Genomic DNA, 25,185 nt, shown 5'->3' with positions numbered 1-25,185 from the left:
TTCGTATTCGTCTGGGATCTTGTTCAGTCTTTGCCATATCCAATAATCCAGGTTTTGGTTGTTTTGAATGAAATAGTCTTTTGGCAAAATAGCAATTCTGTTTGGACTATACAGAATATAAATCTGAAGTCCACCTACTTTGGTGCCTCTTGGCTCTTACATCCCACCAAGTAACCCCCCGACCTCCCAAATTGGAGGTAAAAAAAAATGTTAAAAATAGCTCTGGGCTACTCATGTTCCCATGTGTGTTGGAATCCTGATGTATGAATGCATGGGCTATACAATCCGTATTTGTGGTATAATAGAAAGGGTGTTCCCTTTTATCACAGGGGGAGAAAAAAATCAAAAACATACACGTTCATTGCCAAACCTCCTCCTCCTCCTTTATATCTGCAAGCCCCTCTCATATTTCTGCCCCCCACCACTCCCGTGGTTGCCCCTCATTCCACCCCCACCTCAATCCAGCCCCTCCGCCCCTTGTCCGCGGCGGCGTGACGGGAGAAGGCGGAGCTCTCTTCTCGTTTGGCTGCCTTCATTCGCCTTCCTTCCAACCTGCGGGCAAGATGGTCAATCGGTGCTAAAAAGAAGAAGACGAGAACCATTTTTCTTGTTTTTGAACGTTGGGCGAGGAAGAAGGACCGAGGAAAGGATTGCAGAGGCCGGTAAACACGCACCCAAATCGGGCCAAGAGGACAGAGGACATCGGCGGTCGACACCCCCGCGAAGGCTCCCCCCACCCCAGCCACCAACCATCACAACGAACCGCCTCATCCTTCCACATCCCTCCATCCTTACGAAGTAGGATATAAAGGATTATAGTCAACGCCGCCATCGATTTGGAGCTCATCCGAGCCCCGGATCTTCAGTGTTTTAGCCCGGCCGAAGCCTGGTTCTTCCTAGCCGGGGATGCGGCGCCTTGGGCGGGCAAGAGTCGGACGACCAGTCGGGCTCTCATCCGCAGTGGACCCATGAAAGACATCTGACACAAGCACAGATGGGTAAGAGGAGATAGTGCACCGTGTGTTTGTGTGTGCGCGTGCACGTTTGATGCTGGATGAAGTTGATCATAACAAGGAGGACAGATGGCCTTCTCTTACCGTCCTGCTTGATTCCCCTATATAGTGATGTCTGTTTGAGGTATTGTAATATTATTTCTAAAACGGCAGTGGCTCAGTTAAGATTGTTGATTGAGGTGAATGATTGTAGTTCATGCTCTAGAACCCTCCTATCCCTTAAAAAAATCCATATACACTGAAAAACAATGCAGAATTTTAAATGTGAACCCAAACATTTATAAAAGGTAATGCAATTAAATTGTTTTATAAGTCACACTATAGAATTGGGATGAATCACAACCAGGTTGTTTGTCAATTCAATGATCGCTTTCATCATTCTCCTTTAGATGGCTCTCATTTTACAGTTGTCTTTGATTCTTTGTGCTGTTTAAAAAAAAACTGAAAGTTAGTCAACCCCACTGAATAGTAGTACGTATATATGGATCAAGTCAAGTTTTTCACCAGCATTATGAATCTAGTATAACTGTTAACACCTCGTCAATCCTTGTTTTCCCCTAGAAATAAATTAAATGCCATTTAAATGTATACCGCCCCACCAAAAAGTTTGGCATAACACCTCAACGACAGACATACCTAATTCGCTAAATAAAGAGTAACAGTTTCAAATGCTTCCCTTTAAATAGAACTCAAGTGTAAATTATCTTATGAAAAGCAAATTTTCCCTCACTGGTTGTAATTGGCAATCATTTAGCTTTTAGTAGCCAAGTAGAGCACAATACAGTGGCTCCCAAAAAACACCATATTCCTCTTTCAATACCAGTATCGAGGTGTTTTTTGCCCGTACTCCCAATTCTGGTATTCTGACAATACTTTTTGCAAATCCCATCCTGCTCCTGCTTTATTCCACTATTGCTGTGGCAATTAAGCTGTGTTCCTCCTCTGATTTGGCATCTACACACACCAGGATGTGGGCTGTGCTTACAGTTTTCCTAGAGAGAATCAAATACCAAATTTCTTAATGTTTTTTTTGTTTTTGTGCAGTTTACCAACCAGTGTTTGTGCATATTTTACCTTCACACATTCACAGATGCGCCTGCTTACATTTTTGTGAATGTGTGTGTTATACATGTACTTCCTGTTATTTTGACCTCCCACTCACCCTTTGCTGGAGCTTCCAAACAAGTTAAAGTTGGCCTTATCGTTACGTTGCTGGGTGTCAAGAGCAAGATCTCATGGGAGCCAAGAAGAGTAGCTCACGTAGGGTCGTCGTCGTCGCACCCGCCCTGATAAGATTTGTTTTAAATGGACGTATTATTGCCACAAGCAACGAGCCACATAATTGACTGATTTAATTAGACACTCGCCTGAGACGCTCAGGTCCCGGAAGAGAGATAGGAGGTTCGCTTCATTTGCAAGCCTTGGAAATTGGTTGTAAAATTTGCATTGGAGAAGTTATGTAGGAATTCTGTCCCCAAAACCATCTTCAAATCCTGCTTATAATTAGTATAACCATCATCTTAACCCTAGTGTCCAGTTTACTTAAACTCACTAACTAACTCTGCAATGACTTGGTAAGTTTTCCATCAAAACTTGAAAATTCAAGTGAAATAGGTTGACTTGAAACTTTAAGTTCTGATGTTATTTTATTTTTAAACTCAAAGTAGTGCAAAAAATGTTTAAAGTATCTGCGTTATAATCGGCACGATGCTTCTGTTTGGAAAGATGTTTACCTTCGCAAAATAAATAAATACAATTACAACCTTTCCTTCCACAGATTGTCCCTTGGAACATTCAACCCAGCACCTTCCTTCCTTACCCCCCTCATTCACCCCACCCCAACCCTTTCCCCAAGCTCCAGTTTTCTAAATAAGGCCTTCCACCCCCCCTTCAACTCTGCCTCACACCAGCCACTAGCCACCCTTTTACTCCCACCCCTCACTCGGTGCTGTCAGACAGCTCGCCCCAGTTTAACCGCCCACCAGAGCCAAAATAGAAAAGCTTTCTCCTTGACAATATTGCCGCCGTGTCCTCCTCGCTCTTCTCGGCTGCCCCCCGAAAATACTCATTTTCTCACAATGTCGTTTTCCACTCAGCCAAAAAAATGCCAGGGTTACAATGTGAGGCATTTTGCTGCGCTCCGTGTCTTACCAAGAAATCCAAATCCATTCTTTATGTACTTGCTGCCAGTCAAGTTGTGTCTCAACTATTTAAGAGTAAGGACACACCGTACGGGAAAGGTCTGGTAGTCCCATTTGTCTATATTTAAGGTTTGCTTTCTTTTTTCTCCTTACTCTATTTAATGATGCATAGCATCAAGCAGGACATCATTCACTCTCCTGATAATAAAAGCTCTAAGTATTCTCATGACAATAATAACATTCAAATATATTGTGACATAAATGGAACCTGTCCAACATTCATTTGCATCTACCTGCAGTTTGCAGAGGTTTATTTGCCTAATTATGAGAAAAAAAAATAGAAAAGTCCGGCTGATTTCAATGTTCATTTTCTTGCTGTTTATATTCCACCATCATTCATTGACATAATTCTACTTTCTTGTTGCTCTTTTTAAATGTCACTCATGTTCTCACGTCATTTTCACATGTTAGATTGAGCATTTCTTTTGAATCCTTTGAAACAGTGTCCAAGCACGAGTGTAAGGACACCTCCAACCCACGTTGTAAGTCAAACATGCACACCACTACTTATGATTTTTGGCCCAGAAATGCTTTGACAAAGATTCTTCCTAAATGAGAAGCATGTGCTGGACATTTTTCAATTATGCGGGAACACATGGAAAGACCCCGCAAGTCTGGTTCTGTTGTATCCCAAACATTCCAGGAATTTGGACCCAGCGCCGCAATTCTTCTTGGAGATTACTATCAATAAATACTTCACCTCACTTTCCGGCATATGGGAAAGGCTTGTGTGTCATTCTATCATGGTCATTGAGCCTTCAACAAAAAAAAAAGACATTAAAAAAGCCTTCTTCTTCCACTCCAATTCTTTTGGAGCCATTTTCCAGTGACCCTACCGATTACCATTGCCCACCAGCAAGGGGGTAACTATGCTTTGGCCCCAATAGCCTCTCTAATACTATTTACTTTATTTATTTACGGAAATTTGGAGCACATTTCCTTTAGTGCTTTTAGATGCTCCCTGAAGATTGCAGTTTTTGACTGGTTTGGTCATGAATTCATGGATGGATTGATAAATGGATGGATGAAATTGATTGGAAATAAAGTAAATAGAAGTCTGTCACCATTTCGAATCCACTCAAAAACACATTTTCAGTGTTGAGTTGCTGGGTTTGGTTTGACCTTCCAAACACACACGAATGTACACACACACACACAAACAATGAGGGCCACTGTACCGGAATCAACAGCCGTCTTGTTCTAGCGCGCGAACACACAATACACACAGAAATGCACACACCCAACTCCCCAAACATGTCAACACAGGAAACAGACATGGTATTCCATCAGTGCAGCTTATCCAGTTTGTTGAAAAAATGACCTTTCTTGGTCTTTTTGTTGGCAAAAGTGGAAGTCTCCATGGTAGAGTAATTTCGAAACACATGACGGACAATAGTCCATGTGTTATGCAGGGCTGTCTGTCTGTGCGCAGGCACTGTTGTGTACTGCGCTACAGTAGAACACAGACATACAAACTGTGTGAATGTGGAGTGAATGGCTGTGTGAATACAAATGAAGTCCCAAGAGTGAAAGTTGTTGTTTTCCTGTATTTTCTTAGTCATTAAATTAAAGCAATCCACAGATTCCGTTTGACAATACGCCCCCTAGTGGTGTCTAGGTTAAATGTCGAGTGTGAAAATCTAATTACTAAGATTTAAGAATCCCACTATCTGCAGCTCCAGCCTCCCATGACCCAAGGGGGTCCCCCAGACCATCTTTGTCACCACCAACAAACCTAAAGGAGAAAACCACTGACGCCCACCCATTCGGACCCCCAACCACTGCCATAGCGAGACTCCTCCAGCCCACTAGACCCAGGGAAGCGGAAGAACCCTATCCTATGGTGGCAACATCCAGGAGACCACTAACCCAGAGCCCCTGAATCCTGAAGACCACCCTTAATTGATACCCTACCTAGATGAAGCAATATGGCAAGCCTACCAAACGATTAAGGCACTGCCAGTAAAACAGTGTCTTATTGGAGACTTAAGGTGATGCCAGGATGCCCTAGACCCTGCTCTGTCTTTATTCATGTAACTGAAGGCCCCCTATTGGTTGGCAGGGTTGTTCATGAATGGAGGAAGAAGAAGAGCGCTTTTGTCAGGGGACACTCTCTGCAGGCTTCTCTGTTTCAGCAATATAATGCAGCATTTTATTAGAGAGAGTGGGGGAGGGAAGCTCAGTGGTGTGTTCACTGACACGTTGTGTAATTACACTTGCATATTTGTTAGTGTGGTAAAGTGAAGTTATAGAGGAACACAAAAAGAAAGTCGATGTTGACAGAAGGAAAAAGAACGGACAAGATAGAGCTGTCGTTCGGCTTGCTTCTGCTTTGAACAGACACACACACACACTCACGCAAGCAGGAAATGAAGATGATGATGCCAAAACACACATTCAAAAAAGTGCAACAACATTTTTATTATTATTATTTGGAATATTGAAGCCAGACATGTATTTCTTTGGTTGCAATGGGGTCTCTTTGATTTAAATATGATTAAATGGGGGTGACCTGCACCTTGTCTTTGATTTTCTCTGTTTAAACTCCATCAAGATGGAAGAACAAACACACACACACTCATACTCAACACATGTGCATTATTTAAGAGTCACTTAGCACGCAGGCTTTTCTCTGCATGTTTTCCTTTAGCCTGCCGCTGACCCGTGAACTCACAAATGGAGGAAGGAAAAAGAGGGAAATGCAGAAGATAAATAAAAGCAATAAAATATGATTGGCCAATATGTCACTCTAGGACAAAATGCTGCTTAGTGATTGGTTGAAGGCTGAGATGAGTATCCCAAAAATGCAAAAGTTTACACAATTTGGTATTAGATATTTGGTATAAGGTCAGAATGTTTTTGTTCTTTTATCAAAAGATATCTGTGAAGAATAAGATTGCAAAGAAGAAGAAAAAAGGAAGAAAGAAAGGGGAAGTTTACAGTTTAAAGTTTCTCAAACATTTGCAAATGGAAAACAGACTTGCATAGACGGTTGGGAAAATGGTGACCTGGTGTGAGTGTCATGAATTGTGAAAAAAAACAATAACAAAAAACCCTTTTCCAATATTTTAAATATGAGTACATATTTTTTAAATGAATACATATTTTGGAGCTTTGTAAAGTATGTCCACGATTTTCACGTTTTATTTTAAATAGAAAAATGTGTGGAGATTTACATTGTATTGCACTGTATATTCCAAATATTCTATATAATGATGTATGAAACACCTTGTCATAACAAGCTATTAGATATACATTAATGTTAATATATATGCTTGTTCTGAGCTGTTTTCTTCTTTTTTTTTGCAGGATGAGAATGCGGCGCCACAGGGTGTTCTTGCTGTGCACGGTGGGACTGTGTGTCATCTCCTTCCTGCACTACTACAAGGCCCTCCATTATGTGTCCCTACTGCGTGAGTTGTCTGCACCATACCCCAACCTCAAGTCCATCATTATGGTCACTGGATTCTTCTGGCAAGAGAAGAGAACTGAAACGGGTACGCAGCTCAGCCCAGCTTACCCCGAGGAAGCGCCCAAACTGCCTGTCCTCTGCCCGTCGGAAACCAAAGCCAGAGATGGTGCTTCGGTGGGGAGGGTGACAGACCAGAATGAGGTGGCGGCCGGGTCTAGCGTGGCCAACGGGGCACTGGAGATGAGGGCCGTGGAGGTGCCGGCGCCTCCTCACCCTTGGGAGAAACCAGATGACAACGCCAGGGTGAATGTTCAGGTAATATACAGTAAAGATCAATCCATTATGGGTGTCCAGACTATTCCACACTGTGGGTGCAGGTTTTTGTTCCAACTGATCCAGCATTTTCTTCTAAAACCAGCAGAACCTGACGGCAATCAACTAATTACACTTTTAAGACACCAGATTGGTGAATTTGTATCATCTTCTTCAAGTGGGAATAAAAACTTGCAATCACTATGACCATTGAGGACCAAATTGGACGCCCGTGCATAAAATCCTCCACAAATTGTCCATTTATAGATTATTAAGAAATATATAGATTAGAACAGAAGTAAAACTATCATGTTTTTTTTTCTTTCCCCCTTCCAGTCACAGCAGGAAAATCACCCTCACCCACCTGTGCACACTCATGCGCCACAAGACCCAGCCCACCCGGCACCGTTTCTCAAAGTCAAACCATCTTTGGACACTTTGGAATCCATGGGCGATTTACACACTCGCACTTTCCAACTGCGGGATGACAAGACGTCGTTCTTTGCTCGGACGCGAGCTGGTGCGCTGTGCTTTCGGCGGGGCACTGAAGTGGCGAGCCCCAAGGAGACTGCAGGAAAAGTGGGCGTTGCCAAGGAAAACGGTCGCAACGCCGGTCAGCGAAAACCTCTTGAGGTCCATCAGCAAGCCTCAACCAAGACCAGGTTAACTCGGGGTGGCAAGCGGCTTGTGAAATGCGTGTGCCGGCCTGGCTGGCATGGACCCTACTGCGGAGTGCCCACCATGGTGTACCACTCCAACCTGCCCACCAAGGAGCGGCTAACTCCCAGAGAGACCCCTCGCCGTGTCATCAACGCCATTAATGTCAATCACGAGTTTGACCTCCTTCACGTACGCTTTCACGAGCTGGCGCAAGCTGTAGACCTTTTCCTTGTTTGTGAATCCAACTTCACAGCCTACGGAGAAAAAAGACCTCTCAGGTGACCACCTCACTGACAAGTAATTTACGAAATTTAATAGAATGAGAACTGCAAGAAATGGGAAAAAGCTTAGGAGTACAGAAACAGAAAATTAGGTTCGAAAAAAGCCTTAAAAACAATTTTAGTGACAGGAGAGGACTTCATATAGTTACTCGGTCTGACTTATATAATAACACAATTAGGGGGGGGGGGGGTTTGGCTATTCGATGTATTGATTAAGGGTGTAACAAAATTGATCTATCAATTTAGAACAACCTAAACAAAACCATTCAAAATGCTGTTAATCTTAATGAAATGAATGATTTAGATGTGTAGTCTTAATTTGTTAATATATATTTAACCAAAATACTCTGAAAATTGGAGCTATTTAGGGGTAGATTTGTTCACAGTATTGCATTATCGCCCACTCATTTTATTGCTCTTTTCAACTTAAGTTTTACACAAAATAGTCATCAAGTCATTTCAATATTATTAAAGTAGGCTTTGAAGTACGTCTGACTACAAATTGAAACGTTTCTACATTTTTTTTTTGCAGTTTTTTGCATCTTCTCCTGAACGGTACTTACGACTACGTGCGTCACAAGATTCTGTACGTTTTCCTGGATCATTTCCCCGACGGTGGCCGACAGGATGGCTGGATAGCTGACGACTACCTTCGCACCTTCCTGACACGCGATGGTTTGTCACGGATAGAAGGCGGCCGGCCTGACGACGTCTTTGTCATCAATGACGCGGATGAGATTCCGGCCCACGAGGGCCTTCTCTTCCTCAAACTCTTCGATGGCTGGACGGAACCTTTCGCCATTCACATGCGCAGGGTGAGTGTCTTTGATTTTGGTTTAGCAATCGGACCCATGTCCAAAACGATGCAAATCCAAACTCCCTGTTGTTGTTTTTTTAACATTAGAAAGTTTTTACCTTGGATTAAATATCAACTCTGTTTTTGAGCAGTCCCTGTATGGCTTCTTCTGGAAGCAACTTGGCTCCCTGGAGGTGGTATCGGGCTGCACGACAGGGATGCTGCGAGCCGTCTACGACGGCGACGGCATCAAGCTTCGGCGCCGCGAATACTACACCATGCCGGGCTTCCGCAAGTACGAAAACGACACGGGTCACATCCTGGTACAGTGGTCGTTGGGTAGCCCTTTCCACTTCGCCGGTTGGCACTGCTCCTGGTGCTTCTCACCCGAGGGCATCCTCTATAAGCTAGTGTCGGCCCAGAATGGCGATTTCCCACGTTGGGGCGACTACGAAGACAAACGCGACTTGGGTTACATTCGACAGCTGATCCGAACCGGCGGCTGGTTCGACGGCTCGCTGCAGGAGTACCCACCTGTGGACCCCAAGGAGATTATGTACGCCCCTAAGTACATGCTGGACCACTACCCACGATACCACTACCTCCTGGAAAACCCATACACCGGACAGCGTTGAGACAATCGCTGGTAACGTCGTACAAACTGGATGCAACCACTGGATTTACGCAAGCACTCATTTCCTGCCGCGACCTATCAACGCCGCACTTCTTCTGGTTGTGTATGGCGTTGGATTTAAGTTCATTTTTCGAGATTTCCTTCACTTACTGAATGATGACACTGGCACACACCCATTCCACGTGCACCTTTTCCTATGTGTGTGTGTGAGACGGATAGATGAACGACCTGGTTTGTTTGTAGCAATACGAGTTTTGCCGTAATTTTGTCGTTTCCATCTGTAAATTGTGAGTCTGGGTGTACTAATCAGTCGGAGTCTTGAATGTGTTGGCTTGAGGGTTAAAGGGAGGTTTTAAAGTCATTTTGTTGAACAAAAAAAAAAAAAAACAGCCCTCCTCCCCCACCCTTCTTCATCACAATTGCAGGTGTGTGCATGTGCGGTTGGGTAGACTCTTGTCTCCTTGGAAACAAAAAGAATGTAACGGGAAGATGAGTGGGCAGTTTTGTGTGTGTGTATGCGTGCTTGTGTGTGTTTGGTTCAAGAAAGGCCACAGTTCCTTACAGCTATGTTAGTCACGCAAGTTCAAATTGTGTTAGTCACGGTGCCAAATGAAGAAAAATGAAGACACAATACACACTGAATGACAAAACGCAGTAAAATCAGATATTACTTGGAGGGCAAGCGTAGGAAAAAGGTATAATAATAGTAATTTATTCTTGAAAATCAAGTAGAATCTTCCATCTACCTGAATTTAGAAATTAAATGTAATTCATTGCCCATATATTTTTTACTTGATATTATGATTGATTATGAATTCAAATGCTTAAATGGTCAAACGTTTCATTTACCTAAATTTAAATGTTTTAATCCTATTTACATTCGATAATTAACATTACATGAAGTTTTTTAAACACATTATTTATTTTATTTTGGAAATAATTATGGGGGAGCTGGTGTAGAAGGTTTGCAATACATTCTTTCTAGAATGTTTCTGATTTTTTTGTTTTTTGTGGATGACCAGCAAGAAATCGATGATACACTTAAAGTGGAAATGGGGTTGCGAGAATCAAGTGATGCTAATGGAGCACAAATGTTGCGTAAACGTCAAAATCAATTGGTCCTTCCACTCAACCACTCATAGTTTTTTTTATCTCATTTTGGAAAGTCTTACCGTTAAATGAGTTAGTTACAGCACAAGGCGAAGTTTTGATCAAATGTATCCCACTGGAAACAATCATGTTCAACAATTCTAAACAATTGGCATAATCTATATAGTATTCAGCAAAATAGCAGTTGTCTGACATTTTAAAATAACAGATTTTAGACAATCAGATACTCAATATCTGTAATCAATACTTTAGTATGCATGTCAACTGAAATAAAAGCATTAATGCATCCAGGAAGTCAAATTCCATAGGCAGATATAAAAAAAAATATGTTTTTTGTCAGTTATGTGAATTTCTAGACCAGTTGCATGAGCCATCCCCTCTGTTGCGAGAGTTAGAGTGTATTTATTGATCTCTCCGTTTGATTGCCAAAGTGTTGAGCACGAATGATCAATTTGTTTTGCCCAAACTATATCAATAATTTCCCCCAATTATGACCATTATAAAACAATGCTAAAGGCATGCTTTAAAAAGCACTTCTTAAGAAATCTAAAGCAAAAACTACTTTAATTCTTTTTCTTTAGACAAGTCTATTATCAAACAATTAAAAAATAGTGTCCCATAATCTAGTGATAGTCTAAGAAATCACATCCAAAATAAATATCAGGCCAAACCAAGACTAACAAAGCGTGATTGAAATTGTTTGCGTGTCTGTGCACATTTGTATATGCCTGCAATTTTCATTCCCTCAATCCTTCCAGTCCACTTTTTTTAAAAACATAATCATATTTTTACCAGGTGGAATTGTTGTTGGAGCAAATTCCACACAATCATGTATTTTCTTTTTTTTTGTCTGCACTTTTTTCTGTCTTGTTATGATAACATGTTTCCCTTAACAGGAAAAAGACTGTGCGTATGTATGTGTGTTTGTATTTAAATTTTGGCAGCTTGATATTTAATATCTTTTTTGAGACGTCGCATGTGTGTTTTTGTGCGTGTGCATCTCAGCCTACTGTTAGGATCGAATTTTACCTCCTCCAAGGCCACAAAGTAGTTGGTATAACCAATCACTGAGGCTTTTGTTGTGATCTGGGTTTTTTTGGGGGGTTATTTATGACTATGTCTCTACCTGGGATTGGTCATCACTATTATGAGTGCTTTTGTTGTTGTTTTTTATTTCCTGAAGTGTTTAACAGTATGAATGCACCTTATTAATGTGTTGTCTTTGTGTAACACAATTCATGATAACTATTTGGTTTTTAACAGGGTTGTTTTTTTTATGTTTTTTGCCTAATTTTTGTAAAAACGTGGCATTTTTCCATCATTTTTGTGTGAAGTAAAAAAAATGTGTTGAAGCCAAAGTGTGGTAGCATTGACACAAAATATCAGCCCCTTTCACACTAATTTACAGCTTCTTTTTGGTCACAGTTAACAGCTCATTTCACAGGAATTCCACCTTTTTGAGGTCATATCGGCTGAATCGTATTCAGTTTTTTAGTGTGATAAGTTCTGATGGCTTGCTTTTTTTTTAAAAGAGCTAGTGTGAGAGGAGCTTTTGTTTGTTGGTGTCTGATGAAAATATCCAAATAATGACAGCTTTATGTTGAAGGCCTGCGGTTCAAAAAAAGAAAAGAAATAAAGAAAAAAAAAGATGTGTGAACAGAATTTTGAGCCACTCCGTCCCTGCACTGATTGTATAAACTCCCATAGTTTTATTTTTTTAGATCTTTTTCGTCTCGTTGATTTTGAAGGAGTGTGTGCATGTGTTTGTGTGTGTGTGGTCCAGTGGCTTGGTGTTCCAAGACTCATTGGGGGGGGGGGAGAAGACCCCCCAGCCCATCCCCCTCAACCCAAAAAATAAGAGAAGCATGGGGGGTAAAAGAGGAAAAATAGATCTTTTTTTTTAAACTGAGTTTTTGGTGGTGGGTAAAAAAAAAATGTTAAGATCATCAAGCATTTGGGAATGAATTCAAATCATGTGTTTAGTCACATGACTGGATGTATGCTAACCACCAACAACAAATGAAGCTCTATGGCAATGATATATAATAAATTTAAACATTTCCACAATGCTCTTTTTCTTTCTTTTCTGTGATGATGTGTCAAAGTTTTAGTGACAATTGTATGGTACAAAATTTGGCTATTTATATAACCTATTTAAATGGAAAAAAAGCAAACTTTTATGTAGAGGTTTTACTGTCAATACTGTAGAGTGTTTTGGCTTCCATCAAAAGGAAAAAATCATCTTTTTTTCATTATAAATAAGCACCACGAGCATGTTTTAATCAGCTAACAGGACTCATCCTGCTATCTAGTGGTTGCATTTGTGCAAGGCAGCCAAGCGTTGTCAAGCTGCAGCCGGAACTATAAATATTGCACTGCACACAGTGATCCTATTCTGATCTCTAACCAAGTAACAGATGAGCCAAAAGAATATTTACTCATTGTATTACTTGTATTGTGAAATGCTGATTCACTTCACCTAACATTAACTATTTTTTTTATAAATCCAGGCTTTCTGAGTTAGAATCCGGGACAGAGAGTACAGCTTAGATGATGACATGATCTTCATGAGAGTATTTATTGCAAGGCTGCATACGTAATGTAGAACTTCTCAGCGACATGAATACTGTGACGGATCAGTGCGCATTAATTTCTTCAAGAGTTCAGGTGTGGTGACATACAGAATAGAATAGCAGCTGTTTCTTTTTGGTAGACACAAATACCTCCAGGGTGCATTGGATGCATTTCATTTGTGCACAAAAAGATGCATCAAGATCTTCATACTGTTTTCAGGCTCATATTACAGTCTAGAGTGTGCAAATAAGAAAAAAACTAATGTCATCTCAGAGAAATGGGTTTTGGGTCTGTGTCTGTGCTTGGGATTGAGATTGAATACAAGCAACTGGCCCAAGTGAGAGGGGAACCAAAGGTTGGGGGAGGTCTGAGGGAAGGTCCGAAATTCTGGAGGCTGGTTGGGTATGCGAGGAGGGAAGGGCTGCCCCCCTGTGGGGAAGAGGGAGTGGAAGTGAGGGACTGTAGGGGAGCATATGTGGAGGCAGTGGAGATGTAGACGATGGACGCATTTGGTTGAGGGTAAGTCGAGGTTGGTCACAGTGGAAGGGGTTGGTGGGAGATGGAGCATTCAGACCTGTAGGTAGGGGCAATTTGCGGGTTAAAATACCACTTACATTGTGTTGGCTATTGTTGTTGGTTTTGTAGAAGTAAATACCTGAGAGGAACGGGTTGCTATGCATCTTGCTTGGCGGGTTTGGAGTTATCAGCGCATTCAAATTGACCAATGAGGCCCCAGTAGGTCCGAGGAAGGCCTCGGGGGTCCGACAAACACGGGTGACGGTGTTTAGAGCGGGCGCCAGGCGTGATAGATCAAACATTTCCGGACTGGCAGAGTCGCGTCCATTCACGTGGGGTCTGACCGGTGTTTCATTCCTCAATGGATCTTTGTTGAAATCTGGTTCAGATGATATGTCTGCTGCCGCACCCAGCTCAGAATCTGTAAAGAGTGTCATGGTGTCAAATGAACAGAACCTAAGAATAGCTATTCAAATATAAAAAATGTACATGCCTATATGTATTAATATGTAGAAAATGTAAATCTAGAAGCCCTATATTTTGCTTATTTGTTTTACCTGTAGGGCTAGCCTCTTGAGGAGAACCCAGGTGAGGAACGTCACGCTGAAGCACCTCCTCTCCGTGTGCAATGACTTGATAGGCTCCATCTTTCTCTGCATCTAATCAAATGAAGCCAGTATACTTACATTGTATTTTTTTTAAACAAAGGTTATGTTGGAAGATACCGCTCTCAGAGGTCGCATCCCACACATGATTGACAGCAGGGCTGCAAACCGGCCCCGCCTCCCACAGTTCTGTGCGTGATTTGGCACATGGAGCCCATGGATTAGCAGCATTTGGGCAAGGGGCTGAAGTTGTCAAAGGATTTAAGAAAAACATAGACACGTTTTGTTTTGCCGCACATACAAGTGAAATTGAAACAAGATTTTATTAAACCACTGACTTCAGTATAAGCAGATATGACAAGACGCTCACCTACAGAAATCCATGGATCAGAAGTAGCATTATACGTAGGTATAGCACAATCCCAGGGGTCCTCAGGTGGAGGTGGTCTCTCAGAGGATGCTCCAAAAAGGTCTACTGGGTCCATACTTGACTACAGAAGAAATAATAAAGCATTTTTTTGTAGATTTATACAAAACATTTGGTGTTTTAAAATAAATACTGGCAGCAAATGGAAAAATATTGGGGTTGTTAATCAGTTACAATGACAATTGAATGAAAAATGTCAATGTTGAATTTTAGGGTGAACCATATAGTTCAAAGCATTCCCACAATTGTCTTACATCTCTTACTATGTGCACTTCAATGGCAAACCGTCAAATTACACACATGCTGATGAGGCAACTGTGCCCAACTAAGCAATTTCATTGCAGCAACCTCTAACAGTTGAGCATTACAGCAAATGAGCTCTTCATCAAGATTTGGCTCTGCAGTAATGATGTTTTCAGCGTCCATAAGCCGTGGCACTAAAGAAACCAATGTGCACATCGACTGACTCCAATTGGCTTGTCAATAGCCCAATGAGAATAAGCGCTTCTGTGCAACCAGATAAGAAGATTGTGCTGAAGGGAAATGTCACGTTGCGCTCAAGGTTAGGCAAGATGAGCAGGTTCTCATTCAGCACAGACCTATTTCTCCTTTCCCACCTTTAGCTCTCATTATGCTGATCTATGTCCTTTTGACTCATATCACTTTCCAGCATACAAAAGGCTGCACAAATGTTTTCATACTCGCCTCCGGTGGTAATGACTGGCTGCCTCTCCTACTCTCATCCAGGACCTTCTTTAGGAAAGACTCGTCTCCTTGGTGACAGTGTTGCTCCTGCAGGGGAAAAAATCATTAGTATTACCATACTGTAACCTTCTTAATGAAAAAAAAAAACGCTTGAACTTTGCTATGATGACATTTATTCCTCCAGGCTGATTTAGAAATGAGATTATAGACATGGTAGCATGAATTTACTGTACTGTTACATCAGTACGTTTTGTGTAATAGTCAATTTTCATGTGAGTATTAGATTTACCTTCTGATTGGCCTCTCTACTCATGGCTAATGCCAGTTGGAGCTGTAGCTCTTCTTCCCCGGTGGTTTGAGGTCGAGCATGTTCCAAGTCTGAGGCACCCCGAGGAGATGAAGTAGAGGCTGCTGAGTAATAACAAGGAGGATGAAAAAGAGATATAAAGTGACCTTAATGTGGGGAATTCCCATCTCTAAACTCACAGTTAAAGGAGGATGGAGAACCTCTGGAACGGGTTAACTCCTCCCCATAAAGTACTGCCATGCTGGGTTGGCTTGTTCGCCTGCCCGGGTGATAGGATGGAGGTATTCCTCCATACATGCCCCCACTATTTCCTCCTACCCCACTTCCCCCGGCCATTCGCTCCTTGGTCTTTAAAGCTTGACTTCTTTCTTGTCGAAGACGGTCTTCGTCCCGGAGAAGACACACTAGTTGGCGCGCTTTTTCTCGGACGTTGGCTCCTTGATCTCTGCCATCACGGTCAACATACTGAAAATCACGAAGCGTCTGAACCAAGAAAACGACAATTTTGTGGCATGATTTATAAATAAAGTACATTGATCACTTTCCATATTACTTTCCATTTGCAGCCACAACTGTCAGGCTCTGCCGGATAATTCTTTTTTTTTCAAAATATTGCCAACTTATTCGGTGAATACCTGAATATTGAAGGCGTTTTCTCGACACTGTTGAGCCACTCTTTCCGATCCCGTCTTCAAGAGATAGTCCAATAGTGTCAGGGACTAAAGTTAAAATGCTCAGAATCATTACATTTATTTTTGCAGAAACACAGGAAGCTATCCTCACCAACAAATACCAAGAGCACTCAGTAAAATTGATTGAATTTCTATATTGCACATGAATTTGCTGAATGTTACCTTGTAGACATGCCTCCAATTCTTGCCACTGTCGTTGAGACGCTTCCACACCATTCCCATAACTTCGGCAAAAGCCACCACATTGAAGGTCAGATCGGCAATTTCCGACATTAGAGATGATGACGGCCCCCATGGATCATTTGAGGTGGCCTCACGGACCTAAAGACCACAGCGAGGGAACAAAGACTTTCCTGTAAAGTGTAACATTAACTCTTTTGGGATCAATTTTCCACCAACTATTACAGAAACCACTCAGTACCTTAATCTCTGCTTCGGAATAGTTGTGCACTATGTTCTTCACCTGCCTACGCAGGGCTGAGGTTGTCATGTTGATTGGTGATGGAGGAGTCAGAGTGATTGTGAGTGAAGAGCAGGCCTTCAACAGGTGAAGCTGAAAAGGAGAACATGGACTGAAGAAGAAGCAAGGAGGGCAATGAATGCTCCTCTTCTGTCAGGAGATGTTAGACAATCCTGTTAGGAAGAAATGAAAGCCAAATGTCAACCACATAAAATCCCAATAGAACATAACTGCATGAATCTTTTTCCATCTCTTTGCATATGTTATGAAAAAAAGCAGTGAAAAATCCCCCCCCCCAAATTGAGATAAATAAAAGAAAAAAATGGAGAAAAAACAACATTGAAATGCTTGTAGAATCTTAAAGGTGGAATTTCTACATAGTTCTTATTTGTATGGAATTGGACGGATTTATGCCAATATGCATGGAAAGGATGATTGATACTAGTAACTGATTGAGTGGCTCACATTTGGTGCACACTCAGCAGGAAGTAGGTCAGAAGCAGTGGCAATCAGGTATCTGGTGACGCTTCTTCATAGCTAAGCTTATTGAGGTCAATGCAAAACATTTTCTTCTAATAAAATGGTTCAAGGCTCATCAGGGACTCCTGCGGGAAAAAGTATTCTTAATCTTTTAAAACCAAGTACTAAGTCAAGTCCCCATTTGGAGGACAGCCTCAAGGGTCTCATTGTTTATGCATAAACTGAAACCATTGGAGGGTAGTTGCGAGATCATCGTTGGCATCCTGAGAAACATCTCTGGGCATACAATTGACAGTATAGGCACTCAATTATTATACTAAAATCTATCTGCCAGTTAAGGGAACCAAACCTGGTGCTCATTTTTCACTAGCCACGTTCAGTCAAGGTTTTAGCATTGATTGCCCTAACATAAAAAATAATAATAATTATTATTATTATAGGGCACAACAGACAGGATGAATCCACACTTATGTGAGCCTCTACACAACAATGCCCAAAATAAGCATATGCTTGTAATATTACTTCCCATTTGAAGTGTTGTATGAGAATTGCATTGCATCATAGAGAGTGATGACAATGATGTTTAATGTTTTGCCATCTCACAAGGTAAGAAAATTCTTAGAAAAGTCTCTGCATATGATGCAGGGCAGTTTTACATGACAGAAAACAACAAAAACATTCATTCATCTACGATGTTTCTCGGTTGGATTGTAAGCAGCCATGATTGATCACAGCACCAATGTTATTACATTATATACATTTTCTTTTTTAGTACTGGGGCCTATCCCATCTTACGATGGGCACCAGGCAGGGGAGACGCTGAATTGTTGGCCAGCCAATTGCAGTGCACAGATTATATTAGATTAGATTAAACAACCAATTATAATTTGGGACAATTTTGTTGTTCAACCAGCCTACAATGCATGTTTTTCTGGATTTTTGGAGGAAACCAGAGCACCCGGATAAAACCCACACAAGCCCGATTGCCAACTAAACACAGGAATATTCTAAACTAGGGATTGAACCCTCAATTTCAGAACTGAGGTTGACACGTTTAGCACTGTTTTTCGACCGAGCGGCCCATGTTAATATAAATATAACATTAAAAGAACATTTTTGACTTCATCCAAAGATGGATTCAGTCATTCATATCAACAATGCTCGACTAGTATATAATGATAACCAAATTGTCTCCATTTGTAGTGGAAACACTCATCCTAATGACCTTTACATCACGTACCAACCACCTTACCACTGCCTGGCGTCCTGTCTCGTGGTCCCCAACCTGATGTGATGTGGTCCAGTCACACGCTCAAACGTCACGACGATGGAGCCCCGTGAACGCATCCCTTTTTTCCGCATGTTTCAGCTAGAAAAGCAGGGCGTCCATGGTGGCTCTTAACATTGCATGAGCATCTTCACGACAATCGCCCACTCGCCACCTCCACACGTTCACGTCACACACACGCCCCCTCCATGCACCGTATGCATAGCGTCATTCGCAAATCGAAATAGATTGGGGAGATGACGATAACATTCCGGTTACCTTTCCCATCGCTCATCCCCTCGCCGCACCTTGCAGGTCCAAATGATGTCTTCCCTTGCCACGTGACCTGCAGTGGACCACGCACTGATGATATCATGCAGATCGGGACAGGATGGGAGACAATCCAGGTGGTTCCTGTACGTGAAATCCGCATAGGACGTGATGGAGCCCACCCACTGCTTTTCCTCTCCCCCCTACCTCACTCACCGACACACCAACGCGGTTCACGCGTGGAGTAAGGGGCGTTTTTGCAACGTCAGCGGTGCACCCACAGTCGTGACTGGTGCGTGGAATGAATGAGTCAGGATTCACCAGCATCATTGCTGGAAACTGGGAAACTCGAAAGTTTTATTAATGCACAACATGGATATCATTTTGAGGGCTCTGTTAAAAAGACGACCACATTTTATCATGCAGCGCCACATAGTGTTTAAAATAGGGTGTGAATATTTTAGAGTCACTTTTTTGCAGCTTTGCAAGCAATATGTACAACTTCAATATTTATTATATGATGGGATATTTTAGAGTCACTTTTTGTAGTTTTGCATCAAAATGTAGCAATTTCAATATTTATTTTTGAAATAACACGTAGATGTATTTTGGATGATTTGTCTTTGCAGTGGTTTGATACAGCAAATATGTGCAGAAGTTATTCTTCTGCTGTATTAGTTTGTAGGTCTTCACAGTTTGCAACTTGTTCATCATCATTGAATTTATCCATTGAGGCTGGTTGACCACCCATTTCGTCATCCAGAGGAGCATTCTGTCAAAAAAAGGAGTTATATTCAAAAGGACTGAGTAATGAAAGAACCATTTCAAATTAAACCAATATATTTTATATTAGTTACTGATCAAAGTCAAACAAGTAAAATCCGTGTGTGAAATGATGAATTCCTGCATGCATCATTAACATGACCTTGTGTGCCAGCACAATAAACAAGTAAAGAGAGCAGAGTAGTAACTATAAACAGGATGAAGTTGTTAATTTAGTACATCGTTGTTGTTTATACCTTTTGAGTTTGAGAGATGTCCCAAATGTGTTCTGGATTCATTTCTTGCAGAAGTTTATTTAGTTCTTCCTCTGTCTGGTCAAGATACTGCAACTGCAAAAGTAATGAAAGCAATGTCTCTAACTTATTAAAACATGAAAAAACATTTTATATATAATAAATGATTGAATAACTTTAGAATAACAAATAGTTGTGAAATAGTAATTGCATTGGGAAAATGTAAAGTGATAAATCACATGATTTTGGTACCCAGATTAAACCAATGCAGGCAAGGGGAGAACATATAAAAAGGCCAATCTGCAAAGCAGGAGCCTGGGATTGAACCCACAATCTCATAGCTGTGGGGCAGACGTCCTAAGTGAGCTCCACATGGCGCCACAGTTTTATCACCTCAACTTAAATGTCACTTTCCATGCAAATGTTTCCTGTATGTGAGTCATTGGGTCATGGCAGTTTTAATACTTTTGGCAACGTTCTATATTGGTTCTAACAATCTAATCAACCTATCAAATCGACCTAGTTAGGTAACATGACTTTAAAAATACTTATATAGAGTAGGAGAGAAAAATAACCGAGCATGATCAGATAAGCACTAATAAATAACACAATAAGATAGAATCTGGTATGAATATAGTGAGGGATCACATTGGTTACCGTGTATGGTTCTACAGGAGAGTTGGATTTCTCTGGTGTCCGAATTCCCCGCAGTGCCTCATATACAATCATTCGGCAGATATCCAATCTTGTCATCTCTTCCAGTTTAGTCTGTAGACACATTAACCCAACAGGGAAAAAAATACATTGTATTTAATCTGAGTAATTGCGTTTGCTCAAAGCTTGAACAACAATTGATTAATTGTTATACAGATATATGACCATACCGTTATGAATTCTCTCTGTCTTGCAGTTGTGTCCTGGAATTGGGACACCCCCTTCAACTTGACCTGAATACGTGCACCCTGAAGCAGCAAAGGGTGTGTGTTGAGCTGCCACTGTTCAGTTATGATGCCAGGCCTTTCTGACTTAAAAATAAACTTCACTTGCAGGGTTTCACCTGGATAGATGGTTCCTGGATGGAGGAGAATGAATGACGGCAAGTCTGTCACCATCTAGTGCCAGATCAAGTTGTTTTTTTGTGTCAAATATAACTGTTAAAGGATGGTGGGAAAATATGTGTTGGCATCTGTACCAGAAGAGGTGTTGAAATAGAAGTGTGGGCAGTTTGACTGGGATTGTAGGTTGGAGAATTTCTGTGGCAGGGAAATCTGTTGCCAGCTGAAGAGGAGTGCAGCGCTACCCACGTTGCTCATCTCCAGTTGAGATGAGACTCGCTCTCCGACAAGAGCTTCAAATATTAATGTAGTTCTGATCCCGATTGATTCCTGCTCAACTCAAAAAAGTATTTGCAAAAATGACATTATTGATAGAAATCAAAATGCTCCTCACACTGTACAAAATAGCATTCTTTACCTGGTGACTAGGTGCATTTCCAGTCCAATTAGCAAGATAACCAGCAAACCTTATGGCAGGAATGGGGAGTAGACTCGACTGACCATTGTTTTTACTATGTGCTTCTGGATCACTATGTAATAAAATACAACAGTTATGTATGAATTCTAGCCTGGGATAGACTCCAGCACCCCTCCCTTATGAGAATAAGCGACACGTAACATGAAAGAAGTGAATGTAATTCACTACCAATGAAATATTTCAACTTATTGCAATGGAATGTTATCACAACTCATCAAAACTGTCTCACTGTTACATCAGCGAGACAACACAAATAAATAACTCACATATTTTCATTTGGTGTTACGGAACACTGTCTGTTCATATAGTCTTCATCTTCCATGAAAAGACTGTGATTCTCTTTAACAACAGGTTTGTTTGAGCCTATCACCTCCAGTTTGTTGAGATCCTAAAATGAAATGACACATTCTCCTTATGAAACACTGTTACACCACATTTTCAGTGTCATGCACATCCTTAGTATTGTAAGTGTCCTACTTCTATTTCCCTCAAGTTACAGAGTCAATGTTAGTGTTTTAAGTCAAAGGAATATTACAATGTTTTCTTTTGAAACTTCTGATCAAACTTATATACAGTTTAGTCAAGTAAAGTCTCATTTTTTTCTGTTGTTTTAACGCACATGAAGCTGAAGTCTCTCCATGTTCCATTAAGGTCTGTTTATCACAACACAATAGAACTATATGCAGTTTTCCACTCATGCCAAGAACACAAATAATTGAACAAAAGGGACAATTATGAATAAATCGCTCCTATAATAAGCACCTGGTACTTTTGTGTAATTGGAAACTGGTTGCCTTTGCTGATATAATAATTACAATGTAGATCATTAATGTTCCAATGCCTTGTGAATCTCAGCTGTGGACTGCTTCATGTCTTATTGTTTGGACATTTTGTACATTGTCTTCTTTCTTAATTAAACTCATGATACAAAATGTTTTCTGGGTTTAAATTGGGATATATTCATTTAGTGTGAGCTCAGCAGAACATGTCTAAAGATTTTGGGTCAATCATTGTGATATTTTCTTAAACTAAATTGGGCATGAGTATAATAAATCTAGATTTTTTTTACAGTTGATTGCAAATGATAAAAATGCATTAAGGCAAGCATCATGGAAAAACACTTACGTGATTTAAAACCTATTCTTGCCCTGGATATCAAAAATACAAGTCTGGATAGATATCTTGCGGATCTAGTCTATTCTTCTGTGGTTTTAGGTTTTAAAATGCATCCTTGAGATAGAACTAACAAGCATAGAATGAATCTAAAAGAACCAATCACATGATTTGTGGGGTCCTTGTTAGCTATTGAGACATAAATTGTATAAATGAGCAAGCAATACCTTCTTGTTGACTTCCAAGCCTTTCATGAGCACTTGACGCGCACGTTGCTGTACACCCATATTTGGGTCCAAAATCTGAGACGCTTGACACAGCATTTCAGCACAAGTAATCCCTAATTATTGCACAGAATTAATACAAAATATTAAACATTTCATTAACAATTGGGCTCAACAACATGTTAAATATTTTCCAGATTATAAATCAAATTTTTTATTCATAGTTTGGTCAACCCTGCAAACAATACTCAATCAAGAGTGACCTATATATGTGGGGTTAGGGTTAATATGGTCTAGTATGTACTAGCTCTCTAACGGAAATCCTATTTTTAAGGATGAAACGTTCTACTTTGTTTTACTGTTTATGTGTTAAATTACATAATTTGTTTTTGCCTTTCTGACAGTGTAGAGCAAAATCTGATTACAGTTGAACAGTGTGTTTATGTGCATCATGTGCATGTAGAAAAGAGTATACCCGATTCCTGGAGTATGCTGTGTGGTTGTCCGATAATTGTGACAGGTTTCCGTTTGCCTTGTTCTGTTTGTGTCAGAGTTGCTCTGATTCCACTTAAATCATTTCCATAACGCTGGGGAAGACTCCAAAATTCACTTCCTACACGTTGCCCCTATATGGCATGGAAGAAAAATATAGGTTTGAGATCATATCAAGAGATCAGAAGCAAAACTTGCCATTACAAATAATAGATTGGCCATCAATTCAGGGTTCAGACTTTGGCGGAAAGTCAGCTGGGATAGTCTCCAGTGAGGAGAAAATGAGATATAAACATGGAAAAGGTTCATACATAGCCTGGCTGTATGAGTGGCAAGACTCGACGTAGAATTTCTCTCTGCTCCTGTAGTTCTTTGAAACCGTGATCTCGGTTCATCAGCAGGTTCTCGACTGGTCTCTGGAGCCGTTCTTCACACAAGTGAAACCAGAAAAAAAGATTAGCTGGATTCTGTGACATTTTTTTATTTAGTGTTCTTGGATAAATCATTGCTGTCGTTTTGCTTGAAGAAATAATGATTTTAGAATAGAAGGGCTCAAGGGTAATAAACTCACCAGATAAAACATTCTGTTGCCGTTTACGCTGCTTGATGCTTTCATCCCAATGTTGCAGGGCATTTGATTGTAAGTTTCTCTGACCACATGCAATATCTCGCTGGTTCTGTTCTCCCTCTTTAGGAGATTTTGCAAGACCCTGAGAGTGAGGATCCTTTCTGGAATTTGGTATTCGCCTAACCAACTGGAAGAAAGAGGAGGGCTGCTTATTTAATATTGTTTTTTGAATTTTTGTTAAATATTTGAATCATTTTAAAATGCTTCATGTCCAGACGAGAATTTATGCATGAAAACATTAGTAAGACTTCACCTCTGTCTCTCCTTTCATTTCCAGGTATTTTTTAAAGCCATCCAAGGTACCCAAGATGCTGTGTTGTAGAAGCATGCCTCGATCATCAAACTGAAAGCCTTCAGATCCTAAAGATAGACCTTTGGCAGAATTGATCCATTTCCTCAGTAAATATATTCACTGACAAGTGCCTATGTAACATCTAACACACCTAATTGAGCCATCGTTTGAGATCCAAGGCGTTGAGTTGCTGGATGGCCATTTTTGCTTAAATCAGCTGACTTAGGTCTGATCTCATGAGCCATGTTCTGTTGTTATCAGTTAGTTTTAACTTGGTTGTATGACTCTGCAATATAAGTCTTAAACAATAGAGTTAGTTAGTGTAAAATTCATTGACACAGATTACACAAATTACAGAAGTGCTGCTATGTACATTTATATCTTTAAATGTCTTTTTATTGGTATTAAGCAATGATGGTTAATGTAGAAAAATAAGAACCCAACATTCTTTCCATGGTTTCATACTTTCACCCTTGCATGCCAGCTCCATCACATCCAATATGGCGGACTCGCTGACGTGTACCCACAACAGATCATTAAGGCTTTCAGGTATTCATTACTGCATATCTGTCATATGAATGAATCACAACAAGATTTTACTATTATATCTTCTTTAAAGTGACGTTTTTCAGTTTTTAATGACATATTTCCCAATTTTAACCGTTTTACCTATTTACACGATAATATACTACGGTTTTCCGTTGCATGTACAGTTATTATGTTAAAATACGTCAAGAACACGTCCACTATGAATCATCTTTAATAGAAAAAAACATCCAGTATATCGTAATGTCGTGACAACCGAAATTATAATGTATCGTCATCAAAAGTAAAGTTAACAACCCCAATTTGCTTTCAATCATAATCTGTTTATCTGCATAAATATATGCAAAAGATCACTCCTGCAAACATCTTTGACAAATAAATAAAAGAATGCTACGTGCCTTTTCGCTTCTCAGTTGTGGGTCCCAAACTTGCCGTCGCTTGTAGTGAAGTGCGCGCGTCGAATTGACATCAAATGTACTAGGCAACCAAACAGACGTATTTACCGTAATGTTTCATCCTGCAGCACAGCTACATTTGATAAATGACTAATACAAAGCTTTAGTTAAAACAAGAGAAGAAGAAACAAACACCATTTTTGAAAATAGTTGTCTAAACCTCC

The 25,185-nt window shown here is 40.6% G+C and overlaps 3 protein-coding genes across 16 annotated transcripts; 1 reads left to right on the top strand and 2 right to left on the bottom strand.

Annotated features, from left to right (window-relative positions):
• Nucleotides 1-474: 474 nt before the first annotated feature.
• Nucleotides 475-12,486, top strand: mgat3b (beta-1,4-mannosyl-glycoprotein 4-beta-N-acetylglucosaminyltransferase b). Its single transcript, XM_077719470.1, has 5 exons — nt 475-998; nt 6,524-6,941; nt 7,275-7,876; nt 8,412-8,694; nt 8,828-12,486. The coding sequence occupies exons 2-5, from the start codon at nt 6,525-6,527 to the stop codon at nt 9,308-9,310; spliced, it is 1,785 nt and encodes a 594-aa protein (XP_077575596.1). The 5' UTR covers nt 475-998; nt 6,524; the 3' UTR covers nt 9,311-12,486.
• Nucleotides 12,487-12,970: 484 nt separating this feature from the next.
• Nucleotides 12,971-18,955, bottom strand: epn3b (epsin 3b). 13 transcript variants are annotated; one of them, XM_077719868.1, is made up of 13 exons: nt 18,732-18,953; nt 17,171-17,310; nt 16,667-16,878; nt 16,408-16,566; nt 16,189-16,272; nt 15,733-16,036; nt 15,536-15,657; nt 15,247-15,333; nt 14,485-14,605; nt 14,235-14,357; nt 14,067-14,168; nt 13,649-13,930; nt 12,971-13,567 (listed from the first exon to the last, which is right to left on the bottom strand). In XM_077719868.1, exons 3-13 carry the CDS (start codon nt 16,733-16,735, stop codon nt 13,263-13,265), a joined length of 1,758 nt encoding a protein of 585 aa, XP_077575994.1. In that variant the 5' UTR covers nt 16,736-16,878; nt 17,171-17,310; nt 18,732-18,953; the 3' UTR covers nt 12,971-13,262. The 13 variants fall into 13 exon arrangements, with proteins under 13 accessions (XP_077575994.1, XP_077576002.1, XP_077575997.1 ...); XM_077719876.1 differs by having other exon boundaries at nt 16,667-16,798; XM_077719871.1 differs by lacking the exon at nt 18,732-18,953 and adding an exon at nt 18,426-18,720.
• Nucleotides 18,956-19,038: 83 nt separating this feature from the next.
• mycbpap (mycbp associated protein) lies at nt 19,039-25,075 on the bottom strand. Of its 2 annotated transcripts, none has more exons than XM_077719104.1 (15): nt 24,965-25,075; nt 24,478-24,587; nt 24,172-24,319; nt 23,982-24,100; nt 23,672-23,855; nt 23,412-23,527; nt 23,084-23,234; nt 22,612-22,724; nt 21,538-21,659; nt 21,212-21,323; nt 20,931-21,123; nt 20,623-20,810; nt 20,396-20,506; nt 19,742-19,834; nt 19,039-19,494 (listed from the first exon to the last, which is right to left on the bottom strand). In XM_077719104.1, exons 3-15 carry the CDS (start codon nt 24,263-24,265, stop codon nt 19,381-19,383), a joined length of 1,710 nt encoding a protein of 569 aa, XP_077575230.1. In that variant the 5' UTR covers nt 24,266-24,319; nt 24,478-24,587; nt 24,965-25,075; the 3' UTR covers nt 19,039-19,380. The 2 variants fall into 2 exon arrangements, with proteins under 2 accessions (XP_077575230.1, XP_077575232.1); XM_077719106.1 differs by having other exon boundaries at nt 23,982-24,088.
• Nucleotides 25,076-25,185: the final 110 nt, after the last annotated feature.

Source organism: Stigmatopora nigra, chromosome 6 (genome assembly GCF_051989575.1).
Source record: "Stigmatopora nigra isolate UIUO_SnigA chromosome 6, RoL_Snig_1.1, whole genome shotgun sequence".
Lineage (NCBI taxonomy): Eukaryota > Metazoa > Chordata > Actinopteri > Syngnathiformes > Syngnathidae > Stigmatopora > Stigmatopora nigra.
Note: the sequence above shows the minus strand (reverse complement) of the source record. Positions and strands in the feature narration are given on the sequence as shown.